Source organism: Hetaerina americana, unplaced genomic scaffold (assembly GCF_022747635.1).
Source record: "Hetaerina americana unplaced genomic scaffold, ioHetAmer1.1.p SCAF_4, whole genome shotgun sequence".
Classification (NCBI taxonomy): domain Eukaryota; kingdom Metazoa; phylum Arthropoda; class Insecta; order Odonata; family Calopterygidae; genus Hetaerina; species Hetaerina americana.
Window position 1 is genome coordinate 97,533,256 of NW_027286985.1, and position 16,829 is coordinate 97,550,084.

Sequence of the window (16,829 nt, forward strand, 5' to 3'; positions counted from 1 at the left end):
CTGGGATGTCAAGTGTTGTGTCCAATGGTGCAAGTAGAGTGAGTGTTTGTCCCATGATGGTGGCAACTGAGGCTAGGGACCTGTGGACCACTGACCAATGGCTGAGCCACCTACCCCATTATCACGCATCATGATACCATCATATGATGGTACAAGTGAAGTGAGTGGTGGCCCATGATTGTGACAACTGAGGTTAGTGAATACTGTTGACCATTGGTGAATGCCTGAGCCACCACCAACCCTATTATCGCACATCACTATAATGATTTACTGATGACTGGAACTCCCAGGGTTGGAGAAAGTAGTCCAGGACTCACAATCGGGAAGGGCCCCCCTGGTGGTAGTGCAATTTTAAGGCTTGTGTAATTGTCACATTTGCTTCTTTCCTCATTAAAGTCTGTGGTTAAAATCAGAGTCGCGTTGCACCCCTCCTTATTTTCTGATTTTTCCCATTATCCACCTAAATAAAGCCCCCAATTACCTGTGAGACAGTTGCTCAACTCGCTGGGTAACTTCAAATTGTCGTCCATATCCCATGTAAAGACACAGGGATACGATACATGGAGCAAGGGATTCATGGATTCATGGAGAGAAATGGTGTGCTCATGAGTACCAGAACTACAGTAGCATAAAAAACCATTTGAATATGGAAGAAAGGTGATAAAACCCCATCTGGTGACATCACACCGGGCATAATGAAAAGGCTGTTGATTTCTAAGTGTTCGTGGTTGAAAAAGTCAAGTCGAATCAACTCGAGTGTCAATTTTGTAGGTGATGATTGAGTTCACCTAGTACTAAGCAAGACAGCACGTGAAATTCACACATCATGGTAGGGGGCTGGTTCCTTTCCCAGTGCTAGTTATGGTTTGCCAGGAAGATCTGGTACCCAAAAAAAGCACACAGCTTGGAGTGGAGCTGAGGGTGCCCAGGGAGGCTTGCCCAGGAACCGAACCCAGGCCCTCTGGTCAGTAGTCCAAGACTATCCTTAAACTACCGCGACCCTTGTGTGTGCGTGTAATCTTTGCTCCTCTCACTCTCTTACCTCTTTGCTCTGATGAAGTCTTGTATGACCAAACAGATGGCACTGGGAGACTGGGGCTGTCCTCTGCATCCGTGTCCTCCTCGGCATCATCATCCCTGGCACCCCTCTGACCATCGCCGCTGTCTGCCTCCTCTTCATCGCCCCTCTGTACCCTCCCTCCATCAACCACCACTCCCTCCACCTTCATCACCCCCCCCCTGTGTGCAGCACCATCCACACCATCCCGCACCGCCCCCTCCACCACCCTCCTCCCCTTGCCTTTCCCACCCCCACACCTCCCCCCTCCTGAGCCTCTCTTCACCTGCTTCAGCACATCTGCATAACTGCCAAGGGGAGACATGAAATTAGCAGCGCCACACAGATGCATTGAAGGGGGCACCAGGCATGTCCTTTTGGGCAGACTGTGACCAGATATGATTGGATTTACAGACAACAGCATTAAATTACCCATGTTGACTATGCTAGTTCATGGAGAGGAAGAATATTGCCAAAACTGCAAGCTTGAACATACTTTTTGATAGCTTTCAACCAGGATGCGATAAAAGAAGATGAACACTAGACCATAATCCCTGACTTCTTTACATAAAATTGGAGATAGAGGGGTGAAATTTAATAATTGGGAGCAGCCAATGCACAGAGAAAAGAATGAGATCACAAGTAATTTTTTTTTAATTTTAAGTGCTGCCAAGAAATATTCAATCATGCATACAACACACCTCAGCATTAGTGAAATACACGAATGAATTAAGAGTGATGAAGAGCCTCTCAGGAAAAAACCTGATATTTGATCATCTTAGGTCAGAACACAATGATGTCAAGTTCTGTCAGCCTTGAATCCTGCTATAATGCCTGCTTCTGCCTCATTGGGGTCCCAGGGTAATGCAAAATGGATTCACAACATTCAAAGAGTGATAGATAGAAGATGGATTGAACAAACTGCCCTCTTGTAATTTCCTCTGAAGCAAAACTAGGGCATGTCAAAGAGAAGATAGGATCTAGTTATTTTCCTTGTGATTTCCTTGCTATCATCGGTCATGGATTTTGAAGTATGAATTCCAGTGAATGCTGTTAGACATGCACTAAAAAATCCACCCCCTAAGAACACTGTTTTCTGTAAATGACTCCAGTTTTAAGTAATTGCTTCAAGGATGGCAAACAGGTATTCCTTTTGCTACTGAAGAGAGGGGGACAATTGGTGCTGAATCTGATATCTACCAATCTATTCTCTAGCACAATGGAGATGATGCAATACACAGATTTCAAACTCGTGGTAAAAAAGTCTTTTTTTCTCAAAGAAATGTGCATCAATCATGCCTACATGTAGTAAGCTAAGGAAGGAGAGAGAATGAAAAATCTAAAATAATACAACTATCTCTAGCTGTAGCTATCAACAAAAGATAACCTGCACATATTTCATTGGTTATATCAACGAAAAATTAGAATGATAAAAGTCAGATTTTTTTTGTAACAAAAATGTAAGGATTCAATCTTCTGCATACAAAAATATGCAGAAACATAACTCTGCTGGGAGGAGAGGTTCACCTCACTAGGGAAGTTATCTCAGAAAAGTGAATAGGATGAAATTGTTCAAACAGGGAGGTTGAAAACGAGGTGTGTACTGCATATGGTGAGAAATAAGAAATATTACGGCATTTGACATATGGTACCTGGCTCATCACAACCATTAAACTATGGAACTCCTCTTAAGTCCAACTCATATCATATATTTGCAAAAGAGATAAAATGCTGGCAATTAATTAGTGTAATTCCAACTGCAAAACAATGTCAACAGAGGAAATGATTACTCAAATGAAAGCAAATAGAGACATGATTGCTTGAACCGGCTAACTCTAATCTGAGGAATTTTTCCTTGTGGAATAAGTAACTATAATGCAACTATCCTGACTTGGTTATTAACATTATCCTGGTTTTACAGCATAAAATAATGCTCATCTTTATGACACTAATGATGTTACCCATTTATCAAAGATAAATACAATATTACTCGCTAGGTGCCTCACCTTACAAGCCTATGTGTGCACACGATGAATTCAGGCTTGGAATTCCATTGATGATATGTTATGTAGAAGTGTGTCTGGAGCCATATCCATTGTTGCCCTTTGGTGAGGAAACGGTAATAACATGACGTCCCCTCACCCTTCTGCATTACTGGAGATCAGAAGAAGATATACAATACATGAGAAAAGGAGAGGAAGGCACAATTTTTCACCATATTCAAATTTAGTTATGTTGACTACAAACAACTCTGAGCATCACAGGTAACTAAGCAGTAGCTATGGCTATAATTATTATGCGTTAAGTCCTTATCATCCTGGTGCAATGAAATGATCCAGTACAAACTCTAGGGGATTCATCAGATTTCTGATTTACATTTGATTTGGGATTTGATAAACAAGGACAAAAAGCAGTTTCATACTTTGGTTAATTTTCAAACATTTAATAGATAGCTATTCTCGTTAAGTGGTCTATGTATGCTTCACAGCCTATTTTACATTCACATAGTCTTAATATTTTCACAACCCAGTCATCATTTCATTCACAAGGCATCAGGAGCAAAAACAATGTTTGCATAAAGTCAACAAGATAGAAAAAAACCATTACCAGTCAGATAATTTGGGGATAAAACTGCGATGCCAACTAAGTAAACAAAGTGAGGTTCAAAAATATAAGAGAAGTGGTATGGTACTGCCTTATCTGTATTCCCAAATTGTTTGAAATTCCAAAAATGAAAATTTTGAACTTGAATTTGTGAGAGTTAAAAAAAAATATTGCATATTTTTATCATCATTATTAATAGAGCTCTTCAGAGCATACTTACATTTCTCATGGCAGCTGACCACTTGGTCAAGATCATCAACATGATAATAGTCATACCCCGACGTTCCCAGAACTTCAAATGGTAGATAACCAATGATCGGAGGAGCCCTAAGGAACAGAAATAAACAAAAGAATGTTAAGCATCTAAATTTCCAAAAAATCTTTCAACACTTGAAGGACCAAACTCATCATCTTGATTCCTTAGGATTTAACCACAAGGCACACCAGCTCACTTCCAGTTTTTAATGCAATTACCATTTGTTAGTCAGTTTAGTTTGGCCAGAAAAATATTTTCCCAAGAAAGTTCACCTACCATTAATATGACAGCTTAAATTTTCTGTACTTAGACAGCCAATTACATTCTTTTGTGGTATTATTTCCTTATTATCAGGTGGTCTACCAGATGTTTAGGATAGGTTTTAGATGGACACAAACTGAATGACACTACTTTCTTAGCTTTGTCCAACTACACAAAACCTGATGCCCCAGACTATCATTAACTCTTCTTCAGTTTCACATACATTATGCCTTCCACACTCTATCAAAGTCTTCAACATTCAGCCACCAATAAAAATGTTCTTCATTCAACTTCCCTGCTCCTTTTGGATCTCTTCAAACAATCCCTCTCCTCTCGCTTCTCTCTTCATTTGTTTTCCTTTGTGTCTATTTCCCTTTATCCATCCTTCATCACATCCACATTCCAAATAGGCCTATGCCCAGCGTATTGCCTGAACAGTCAATTTTCTGTGCCACATGAAATCACACTCCATTTCAAAGTTACCACTTTCTTAATATCCTCACTCAAAGGTTTCTGTCATCAACTACTTCCTCCTTTGCCTATTGCAATACTTCTTTCTTCAATATCACATACTTTGACTGAATTGGTCAAAAACACTTTAAAGATAGGTAAACAATTCCATATACAGTAATCTATGCCCTCCAATTTTAATATTTAACTTGGGCTTCCACTTAATCAGGAACCTCTGAATAATCTGGAACCTTAATCAGGAAACTTGGTATTCTTTACACTGATTCTCATCCCCTAGGAAATCTATTCAAGTTCCAGTACTTCTCTTTAAAATATACACTCATTGAACGTTTTTACAGGTTATTCAAGACTTCCCCTTCAAAGTACTCCCCTTGGCAAGCTATACATTCTTCCCATCATTTCCTCAACCAGAAACAGCTGGGAAACGCCTCTTATTGAAGGTTCTTAATAAGCGATTTTTCTTTTTCTTCCCAATTCATGTGAAATCTCTGTACTTTCATTGGGTATTTGATCTTTATAAATATGAAAAAGACTGATTACTGGAGGAGTCTTATCCTCCTTGATAAAAGACTACTCCAGTATTACTGGAGTCTGTTATCTAAAAGACTCTTCTTACATTCCTGGAGTCTTTCATCCTTATGGATAAAAGACTCCAGTTATGCAAGAGGATAAGCATAAAATTAGAAACCTTAGAGAAGAAATAATTAAGTTCTGTACAAGGTAGAAGGGGAGAAGAGAGATATATATATATATAGAGAGAGAGAGACGAGAGGCTGTTCGGAGAAGCAAGCAAGTTTGAAAAAAGCAGCACAAGTGGATGCAGGAGATACTGAGAGCAGCTGAATATGGGATGCTGAGAGCTGAGCCAGGAGAAGGAAGGAGAGGAAGGAAGAATGAGTTATTGTCACATGAGGTCAGGGATCTCTTGATTCATGTCAGTTAAGGTTTACGAATACTCAAGTATGTAGTGCCAGGATTCATCAAAACTAAGTTAAACTAAGTTTAAGTATTAGCTCCCCTATTTTTGGCGATGAAATTAGGCGATGGGTGAAGGAAGAGATTAGAATGAGGTAGGAGATTATGGTTCAGGAATGAACGAGGGTCAAAAGACACTAGCCACAATATTCAAGATTAGAAATATTTACCAGACATATCGACCAATGTAAATTTCAATCATCACCATGGACACTAGCAACAATATTCAACCTCAAAACCAATGCAGATTATAATCATCACAATGGGTTTTCAATCTCAAGGCTCTATCAATCTAGTGGCTCTCCAAACTATATATGTTCAATCTATTCCAATCTCACAATCACTCCTCATTCTCTCCCAAGGCTCATTGCACTGATATTTCCCATTACCTGCTTCTCATAATAGTTCACCCTAGGCCTTCCTCTGCAATTCCTCCTCTCTCAATGTCTTCTTCAATTATGCTTCTAAGTGAACTATCCCCCCTCAGGACGTGTCCATTCAATGTTCCTCTTCTCCATGTCCGTGTTCTCCATCGGCTTCTCTCTGCACCCACTCCCTTCTAATTACTTCCTCAGCTGTTACTCTTATCTATCCATTTCATTCGTAGCATTCTTCTGTAGCACCACATTATCATCGCTTCCAATCATCTTTTCTCTTCTACTCCAATCATCTGTCTCACATTCATAGTAAAGGAGACTCCATGTATGACTCGGAACAAATTGCTTCCTTATATTAATGATAGTACCATTTGCTATTGCTTGTAGCTTCTTATGATGGAGAGCCTTTTTTGTCCTTCCTATTAAGATTACCCTCTTGCTTCTTCCGTCATTAGAGATTCTGATGTCTTAATAGTTTAACTTCCAATTTTTTACAGGGCATCTTTCCATAGTCTACTTGGAGAATTACTTCCCTACTCTGACTGCAGAGATCATTTCTTCAGTTTTAATTTTGCTAATTTTGAGGTTGCAACTTTTCATTCCCTTCTCCATATTGGCTAGCATCTTATTAGGGCTGTAGTCATGAAATCACAGCATACTTATCCTTTCTCCTAGAATTCATACACCAACTCTTCATTTTTTCCTTGACCTCAATAATGGCCTTCTCAACATACACATTTAATATTGATAGCAACAAGAAGCTAAAATAAAGTAGGTTTGCTGTAACTCTGCCTTTATCCTTTCTTTATTTTAGCTTTTTCACTCCTTCCATCCCACCTAATCACAACTACCTATTCTCTGGTATCCATTTTGACTTGAGTATCCATTGAATTCCCACCATTGCAATTCATTCTGATTTTCTTTAGGATAAATATGAGCTTATGTAATCCATTTCATGTTGTCAAAGGCTTTCACCATATTAAATGAATTTGATAAAGGTATGTTGATCTTCCTGTATCCTCTTCTCTAAGATGCCTGGGAGCAAGAATATCTTTCCTTTGTTCCTCCACTTATCCAAATCCAATCCCTCTCCATAAATCCAAATTATCCCTCAAATTTTTCTTAAGACTCATTGGTTTGGGAGAGATGCTAAATGATTTTAGTAGTCGACGCACCCAAATATACCCATCACTACCAGTGCTTCACTATATATTATTGTTACCAAAATGTTCCATGTAATTACTCATCAGACTGATTTTTCTGAGGTTGTTGCATTTTTCTGTCTCTTTCTTCTTTGGAACTGGGATGATTACATTCTTTTTAAAGTCTATTGGTAATTCTCCTCTCACATATTTATCACAGCATCAAAATCCTTGTTCCTGACTTTTTTAATTAGTTTTGAGGGCATAGCATTGATCCCTGGTGACTTTCTTGCTCCAAGTCCTTTAAGAGTGTAAAAAGGGTAGATCATTTAATACGAAATGAGGGTGAAAGATGTGGTTTTAATGGTGCCACCATCTATTGAAATTCTTCATTGACTAATTGTGATCCCGCTGCAATCCATGAACAGCAAAGATTCTGTACGACAATCTGGGAGTGTCCACAATTCAACAGGAGTGTTCCCAACCCTTGGGTAGGAGGTTGTTAACATTTCAAAAAGTCAAAATTGAAATTGGCAAACCCACAATGTGCCACAAACTCCAATGAAATTAATATTTTCCAGCTATTTGGATGAATATTTCTCAAATTAGATAAGAGCTAAACACTGAATATAGTATGACAGCTTGACATACCTGTGATCAAGGAAAAGGAACTTCCACTCTAGACTATGCCGTGAAGTAAACTCACTCTTGGAAAGGTCAACAACAGACACTTCACGAATAAGCTGCGGAGTTTGCAAGCGTCCTGTCCCCACAAACACTTGCCTGGAGTAAGAAAAGAGAAAAAGACACATTTACAAAATCAAAAGTTTTGAATGACAAGGAAAACATGCACGTAATAAAGAGTGCAAACTTTATAGCATGGACATGGAAAGATATGGTTGCATTTAGTTTTACAAAGGCAGTCCTTACTCAAATTGGTCTTTTATTCCCAAGCAAACTGGGTCAATGGAAATGCAATTTAGTTGGAAACTGTGAGCTGTGCCTACGTGCATGATCCTGGACAACATTGGGCCTGAGTTTGGGCCTGATAGAATTTCAGACAACTGAAACATAAAGTCACATTCTAAAAGATTCACTCATTATTTGGAAGAGGGTGAAACTTTAAATCACCCACCTCCTCACTTCTCATAGACACCTAGCTGGATCACCTGGTTGCCCTATTTTGAGAAACTCTTAGAAAAATTGTTTCCATCGCAGTCCAGAGAGTTTTTTAAAGGCAGACAATCCCTTCACGTTAAATTCAAAAGACTGATGAGAAAAGAAAAAAGAGTGGATTTTATTGCTAAATGCCCACATGAATTGCAAAGCTACTAACCATATTAAATAATATCCTCCTGGAAAAAGGAATTACTTTAAAATATAATAACACCTTGTCATTGCCTTGTTTATAATGATGCACTTTTTCAAAGAAAGATAACCTTCATTGAAGTCCTTATTTGACCATCAATACAATAATAACACTTTGGCCCACAGCCCAAAGAGGTGGGACACTGCTGCCTCCCAAAAGGCAAAATACTCAGGAAACAGTGAGATGTTCAGACTGGGAATAGTGAAGGGCCAAATGTTTCCTTCTTGAGATAGAATTTGAAACATCAGGTCTGCAGACAAAATTATAGTCAAACAATCAGGCTGAGGTATTACAGAGTAAATTCAAGGGGCCAAACAGCATTATTTGGTGCCATAGGATTTAAATAATAGCAATAAATTTGACTGCAAGTCTTATAAGGCTAACCTTCACACACTCAGTTAGGAGCTGCCTCATCTCACAACTGAAAGCACCATTGTTCTGTTCATAAACACTCGCCTATTTCTTTTTCTATCCAATCTTGTTTTCGACTAATTGACAGATGGACCAACAGTCTGAAGTTTGATCATCCACAAGCCTAACTGATGATTTCATGAATTCTCCACTGACTTTTATTCCTATTTCAATTTCTTCCCGTGCCTCTTTAATCATTTCCTCCACATACACGTAGAACAGTAAATGTGATTATGGAAACCCCTGCCTTACTCCTATTCCTTACCTTGCCCATCTGGACTCTCCATCTGTGACTCATACCTGAGAAGTCTGAGACATGTACAGGTTATGGATAATATTCCTCCAATCTACTCCAAATCTGCAAAACATTCATTACTTTTCCCAAATCACTCCATCAAACACCAAGATGTTCACCGAAAACTTGCCTCTCCAGATGTAGGGGCCAGCTAACACACAGCCAAGAGATCCATATCCCATAGTTGCCAGGACTCATACAAGGAGGGACCCAAAAGTAATGGAAATTGGGCCGCGGTGGGGAGCAAGAGTGGGGGAAGCCTTGTTCGGCCGGTCGTACATCAGGCTCACGTGCATCAGTTTGCAGAGTGCCGTCGCTGTGAGTGGATTGATCCATCCATGAGAGCTGTTTCAGTGAAACAACTTTTTTCATTTTGGTGAAAAATGTGATGGCAGATTATCAAGAGCAATGCGCTGCAGTGAAATTTTGTTTCCTGTTGGGGAAATCGGCCGTGGAAACTACTGTCATGCTCAAGACTGCTTATGGGGAAGCTGCGAAGCATCGAAATGCATAAGCGCTTACACCACATCAAGGCTGTAATCTATTGGGAGGTATATACACATGTTTACATGCAAACGCGTGTGTGTGTGTATACATGTGTGTAATTGTGTGAGCATATTTGTGTATGCTTGTGTTCATGTTAGTGTACAAGATTGAGTGAGTGGTTATGCATGCTTGCGCATGTTCACAAATGACATAGGAGAGCAGAGGGGCATTTGACTTACTTTCCATCACCTCCATCAGACTGGAACTGAGAGAACTTCCCACTCAAAGATCCATCATCTTCTAAGTCTCCAGCGTCTATATCAGATCCTAAAGAAAAGAAAAGTTTATGAAAGTTGGATGTATTATGAGACATAGCTATCACAAATTTAAACTTGGCTCTGATATTCTGATAAAATTTAATCATGGAAATTATAATACAATACAATGGTGGTCTCAAAAGTTCTTGGCCTCGTCCACAGATGCATCACTACTTGCACGCTTTTTCTCCCTCATGTTGGCAAATCTGTAAGTAGATGCCATGTGAAATTGCAAACCATTCCATCCAGCAGTTCACTGCATGCAGTTGTTTGAATCAGTTGCAGTGCGAATGTTGTTGGAAATGGAATAAATCAATTATTGCGCAGTGATTAATACCTTCATAAAAGAAAGTGTAATACAGACTGAAATTCATTCGAGGATTGTAAATGTTTTGGGGGACTCTTCTTCAATTTCCACCTTCAAGAAATTGGTGGCCAAGTTTAAACATGGCTGTGGAAGCCTCCAAGATGATCCACGAGGAGGAAGTCCGAAAAATGCAATCACATTGGAAATCATTGAAAAAGTAAATGATATGGTTTTTGAAGAATGGCAAACGAAGGTGCATGGAATTGCTAATACTGCAGGGATATTAAAAGAATGTGTTGGTTGCATTTTGCAAGAGGGATTTCACCTGGCAAGGCCTTGTGCAAGATTGGTGCTGCACTTGCTCACTGTGGATCAAAAACGCATTTGGACGACACTTTCCAAGCAGTGCTTGGTTCACTTAACAAAAACCAAGAGTGATTTCCTGCATTGGTATGTGTCAAAGGATGAAACATGGATTCACCATCGAAACAACAATTAATGCAGTGGATAGAGAGCGGTTCTCTGACTGCAGCTCTGAAGAAAGTGAAGACAGGATGCCATCAAAGGGTAAGGTCATGGCATTGGTTTTCTTGTGATGTAGAAGGAATTTTGCTGATCGAATTTCTTGAAAAAGGTTAAACAATATCTGGGGAGTACTATTTTAAACTAAAAAAACATTTTTATTCCAGACAATGCACCTGCCCACCTACCCAAATGTCTTGGCAATGGGTCAATTGAGGCATTTGCACAATGAAGTGCTGGAACATCTACTCAATTCCCTGGATTTGGCTCCCTCAAACCTCTTCTACTACTTCCAAAAACTCAACAGTTTCCTCACAGGCCAATGTTTTTCATCCAATCAGGAAGCGATTGCCACTGCAGAAGAGTACTTGGCAGCACTTCCAGAAGAACACTATACAGATCAAATAATGGCACTGAAACACCACTGGATGAAATGCATTCATATTAAATTATACTAAAAACACAGTAATCAGCCCAAAGGTCGGTTTGGTAGGTGATGGTAGAGTTCACCCAGTACTAAGCCCGACAGTGTACGAAATTCACACATCAGGGTGGGGGGGCCAGTTGCTTTCCCTGTGCCCGCTATGGTTTCCCAGGAAGATCTGGTACCCGAAAATCACATAGCTTGGGTGGAGGTGCAGGTGCCTAGAGTGCCTTGCCCAGGAATCAAACCCTGGCCCCTCCGGTCAGCAGTCCAACGCTCTACCCACTGGACTATCGCGACCCACTAAATTATACTATGTTGATAAATAAATTTTTTGAAAACAAAAATTGTCATTTTCATCATCAGGCCGAGAACTTTCCAGATCACCCTCATTGCAATACTGATGAGTGGTTCATGCATTAGAGCCTAAGGAAGTATATATGTAAATATTCAGTATATATGCACTACCTTAGGTATAATACATGGTTACCTATCATTTTCCCGAATGTATTTTCCCGAATAGCATTTTTCCCGAAGTCCCCTTCCCGAATGACAAATTCCCGAATACTACTTTCCTGAATAATAGTTTTCCCGAGTGAGTTAAAAAGAATAATGATTTTCCAAAAAAACAAAAAATGAGAGCCCTCTCAGTTACTAGGGTGACTGTTAATTTATTTACTTACCAGTTTTCTAAGACTGTAACCTTCGTGGCAAAAATTTAGTGATGGAAAAAAAATTTATCGGTAAAACTAAGTGCATTATAGATGGATATCTTTATTTAAAATCGAAGGATGATACCAGGCTCGGAAAGTCATATTGGGATTATAATAGGTTACGACTGCGAGAATGCAAAGCGCGTGCTATCACATCAATTGTGGGAGAAGATGAAGAGCCAGTCGTATTTAAAGGTCCAGATAAAAGCGAGCACACCCATCCGCCTCACAGAGAAGAATTCGCTGCAGAAATCCTGAAGCGAAAAATAAAGCACTGCTGAATGCTGTAATTCACACGGCTGCACATACAGGATAGACAATTTTAATCCACCACAGAAATTAATGATGGACTTCGAGTTGGCAGTTATAAATGCTGGTGCCGAAGTATTCCCTGATTGCACTAAAAGCTGTTTTTTTTATCTCAGCCAATCTTTATACAGACATGTTCAAGCTGAAGGATTACAAGCCGTGTACAATGATCCTGAGGATTGCACTGTGAAAAATTACGTTCATATGATCTTATCTTTGACCTACGTACCAGTGGATGATGTGACTTAAGTTTATAGGCTGCTGAAGCGGTCAGGTCCACAGAACCTCCAACCAGTTTTAAAGTATTTTGAGAAAATGCATATAACGTATCGCTGAAAGCAAAGAGAGATAAGAAGAAGTGGGTTGATTTCAAAAATAAAATTCGAACCATTGTATTGGAAAATGAAAATTATAGATGCAACAAATTGGAATACTTGCAAAATATAACACACAATATTGTATTGTGATTAAAATAGTGTAATAAAATTTTGATTTAAATAAGATTTTGTAATACTCATTCGGGAAAAAAATTGTTCGGGAAATTGCATTTCGGAAAATGTCATTCAGGAAGGGGACAATTTGGGAAAATGCTATTGGGAAAAATCCGTTCGGAAAAACGACAGCATACCATAATACATACTTGAATATAGATGCAGACAAAAGGGCTAGAAACATACATAGGGTGAACATGAGGTTAAGCAGGGAAGGTTTCCTTGACCATGACTTGAACCACAGATCTTCAACTTTCTGGGTCGATGCTTTAAACATTAAGTCATCAACGAAGAATAATTACCGGTGAAATCCACAAGGGGTTTATGCAACCAAGCACCCCAATTCTTTGGCAAAGTGATGGCACTTGGGAGCTATTTCACGTACTTCTAGAGGAATAGACAAAGAGACATAAGGAAAGAGTAGCAGGGATAGCAGTCACAAATTGTCATAAAGAGTAGGTAGTTTGTGTTTAAAGACAAAGACAGCCAGAAGAAGGAAATGAGCCATACAGGGCAAATGCACATCCAAACACTGTAACTCACCAAACAGAGATGCATTTTGGTACATATATGGAAGCAAGGAAAAGGAACAAAACCACACACATTAGGACACACACAAAGTTAGTTGGGAAGGTGCAAGGTTGTGGATTCCAATTAGAAATAGTTTCCATGACCAGAAATTTGCTGAGCTAATATGTAGTATTGCATCAATAGCAGCTGTTGCAAAATGAACCATGTTCAGGACACCTATTGTAATAATGGAGATGACTTGCGAAGCTGTGCTGAAAGTTTGCCTTTGCCTAAACAAATAATCAGCAAAAAATATTTCCAGGGAGTCTGTTCTTTCCTATAGCCCAGTTAGAAGGAAGTTTACAATGTTGTAAGAAGGGGGACAACTTCAAATTAAGGACCCAGTAGAGTAAAGAGTAACACTACCACTGCAACCATTGTGCGAGAGAATAACTTAAAGAGCACCATCAGAAGTAATAGCCTCAGCTGGGAAAGTAATGGTCATATCATTTTCCAATATTCAGGAGATGGTGTATCAGCATTTTGCACCTGCACAGAGACCTCTGAATGGGTCATACTGAAGGGGTGAAACGAAAATTCTCCTATGTCATATCAATTACAAAGGGCCACATTTAAAACCAAAAGGCCAGATGATACACCAAAACGATACAAGCTGAAAATTGTAAATGTTGCTGCTAAATATCTTGCACATTTGAGATTGAACAATGTGAAGAAATACCAGCGCGGAAAGCATTTTTCATTATCAGGAACACACAGGTGCAGGTGCAAAGCACATTTTTCAAACTGAAATGACTTTTGCTGATGTAATACTCAAGTAAAATCAATAGAACTTGTACTGCATGTACACTACACATTCAGCTGACCAGAAAACTTCAAATTCAATTCTTTCACAATAAATTATGAGAATGAAAAATTTGATTTTTCCATTGAATAGGTCTCATGCTCATGCATTTTTTGTGGTCAACCATTTTAATTTTTCGACATCATCTTGTTTTAGGCTTATCCATTCATTTGGTTCAACTCTCCTCCAGTTTTTTATTATTTGACAAATAATTCAATTGCTTCAGCTCTTCAAAATAGGCATTTCTTTCCACAATCTACTCTTCTTTTAAATAGAATATCCTTCATGGCCACCATTTCTTCATTTTATAGAACAGCTCGTAGTTTGAGGGGGACACATCTAGAGAATAGAGGAATATGAGGAACGAGGTGAAATCACAACTCCATAAATGTAGCAGCAACAAGTGCAGAGGAGGTGCAGGGTTGGTGATAATGCAGCCCAATAATAAAGCCCAATGTAAGTTAACTCATTGATTTTACTTTTCATTTTAACAATTTTTTTTAAAATTCTCTTATGACTTTTTTCTCAAAAATTTTCAGTCGGGGTCAATTTTAAAACAATGCATCAAATATTATTAAACCTTGCACAAAAAACCAGTAATAAACACAAGTTTGGAAAAATGTGTGATCACTGGTAATGGTAAGATACTAGCGAATTGAATGCTAAGGTCAAACTGCAGTAGCAAGCCCACAATGGATCTGAGAATTCCCTTTTCTTCACGTCACTTGTCATTCGAAAAGCTGCTTGCTAAGGGAGTCCTTTTCGGGACTAATATTTTTGATCTTTATGCCAATTACTCACTGTGCAAGGGGCTTGTTAAGCGAGGTTCCCCTGTAAATCCAGACTCTGTCCAGATTAAACGTTCATCTGGACAGGCAAAAGTTTACTGTCCTTGTAGTTAACAAATGATTGGGAATGGGTAACAATGCACTGGAACATGGTGACTATTTACAACAAATTGATACATTTTAGCATTTACATGTAAAAGATTAACTATTTAAAAGGGTAAATTTGAAAAGATTCAGGGTAGATGTATTTTTATGCCAATCATCAAAATTTTCTTCTCAAGCTGAAGTAGGAATCTGAAAGTTTATTACAACCCATTTTTAGACATGAATGTTTATCCTACATTTAGGAAGATTAATTCACAAAGTAGAAGACAATTAATAAGTGTATCAACCCTACAAGTTATATTTATTTCCTTAAGTGAACAGATGATGTTTTTAGTTAATTATACTCTGAAATTCATGAGCATATATCTGTGATAGTGTATGCATTCATTAAATATTGCACAAAATGGTACTAAATTCCTCAACCTACTGTTGCCCAAGGTAAAAATAACACAACCACATTATTGTTCTTGAAGAATCTGCTCCTCAGTACGGTGGCTGCGAGTGGGAGTCTGGCTTCAGTGGGGTAGCCATTTCAGCAAGCACTTGAGGAAGGCACCCAGAGATCACCTAAATTACTTACTATCCCTTAACTAAGTAATGGGCAGATTTAATTAGAATGAGTCCTAGTGCTTAAAAAGCTCAGCCTACTGGGCTGTGTTTCATGCACAGGAGTGGAGACAGCAAAGTCTATGCGGTTCTCATGACATGGCATCCATACAAAGTGGGACCAATGCCAGCAGCATTAACGAAAAGACAAGAGGATAGAACCAGTTAGAAAAGGGACTTTTGAAGGGAATGTTGATGTGGGAGTTTTGGAAATTATTTTAGCGCAGGCGGTACTAGGAAATACTAATAAAGCACATATAAAGCGTTTGAATGAACAGCAGATTTATTCTGAGTGCTGTGGATAAAAGACCAAGGTCAACACGGTAAGATATATGCCACGGGCGCAACGTGCACAAGAGGGATGAACGCTCGGCTGGGGTTGAGAAGTGACTGGTCCCTCGTGGGTCAAAATGCCTCCTCGTGGGTCGTGCCTAGGGTGACACCTCGCGGCACACCCCTGAATCGCACAAACAAATGAACTGCTACATCAACAAATGAACCGCCACATCACCCCCCTTGGCAGATGCGGAGCATACTCTTGCAAAGAGAAAGAAATTGTAACTGGCACTTCACATCCTAGAAACTGTACCTCATTCACACCGAAAACACACTTTGAGGGATTAATAACCACGCCGTGATCCCTCAAGCGGCCAAATTGTCCGCAGATGCTGCTCATGCTCCATAGGATTACGTGATGCAACAAGGATATCATCTATATATGCATACGCGTAAGGCAATCCCTTTAACACCTCATCTATAAACCTCTGAAAGGTCTGCGCAGCGTTTCGAAGGCCAAATGTCATAAATGGAAACTCAAAAAGGCCGAAAGGCGTCATTATGGCAGTTTTGGGAATATCTGCAGGGTTGACAGGTATTTGGTGGAACGCCCGAACTAAATCAATTTTTGAAAATATGGTACAGCCACATAACCCCTGCGCAAAATCCTCGATATGCGGTACCGGGTAACGATCGGGCATGGTTCTGGAATTCAGTGAGCGGTAGTCGCCACACGGGCACCAGTTGGCGCTCTTCTTCGGCACCAGGTGTAAGGCAGACGACCAAGAGCTAGAGGACCTCCGCGCAGTACCTGTCTGAAGCATCAGCTCAAATTCCTTCTTGGCAATGGCAAGCTTGTCTGGTGCAAGACGGCGGGGCCTAGATGAAACCGGAG

At 39.5% G+C, this 16,829-nt stretch overlaps 1 protein-coding gene across 1 annotated transcript in view; it reads right to left on the minus strand.

Moving 5' to 3' along the window:
- Positions 1-16,829, minus strand: part of Clk (circadian locomoter output cycles kaput protein Clock) — a 55,542-nt gene that overhangs the window by 17,282 nt on the left and 21,431 nt on the right. The window contains exons 7-12 of the mRNA XM_071590741.1: positions 9,944-10,031; positions 7,795-7,926; positions 3,882-3,988; positions 3,064-3,211; positions 1,318-1,365; positions 1,043-1,239 (exon numbers count right to left, since the gene is read on the minus strand). Of these exons, the coding sequence (XP_071446842.1) occupies positions 1,043-1,239; positions 1,318-1,365; positions 3,064-3,211; positions 3,882-3,988; positions 7,795-7,926; positions 9,944-10,031 (720 nt within the window). The remainder of the gene's footprint in view (positions 1-1,042; positions 1,240-1,317; positions 1,366-3,063; positions 3,212-3,881; positions 3,989-7,794; positions 7,927-9,943; positions 10,032-16,829) is intronic.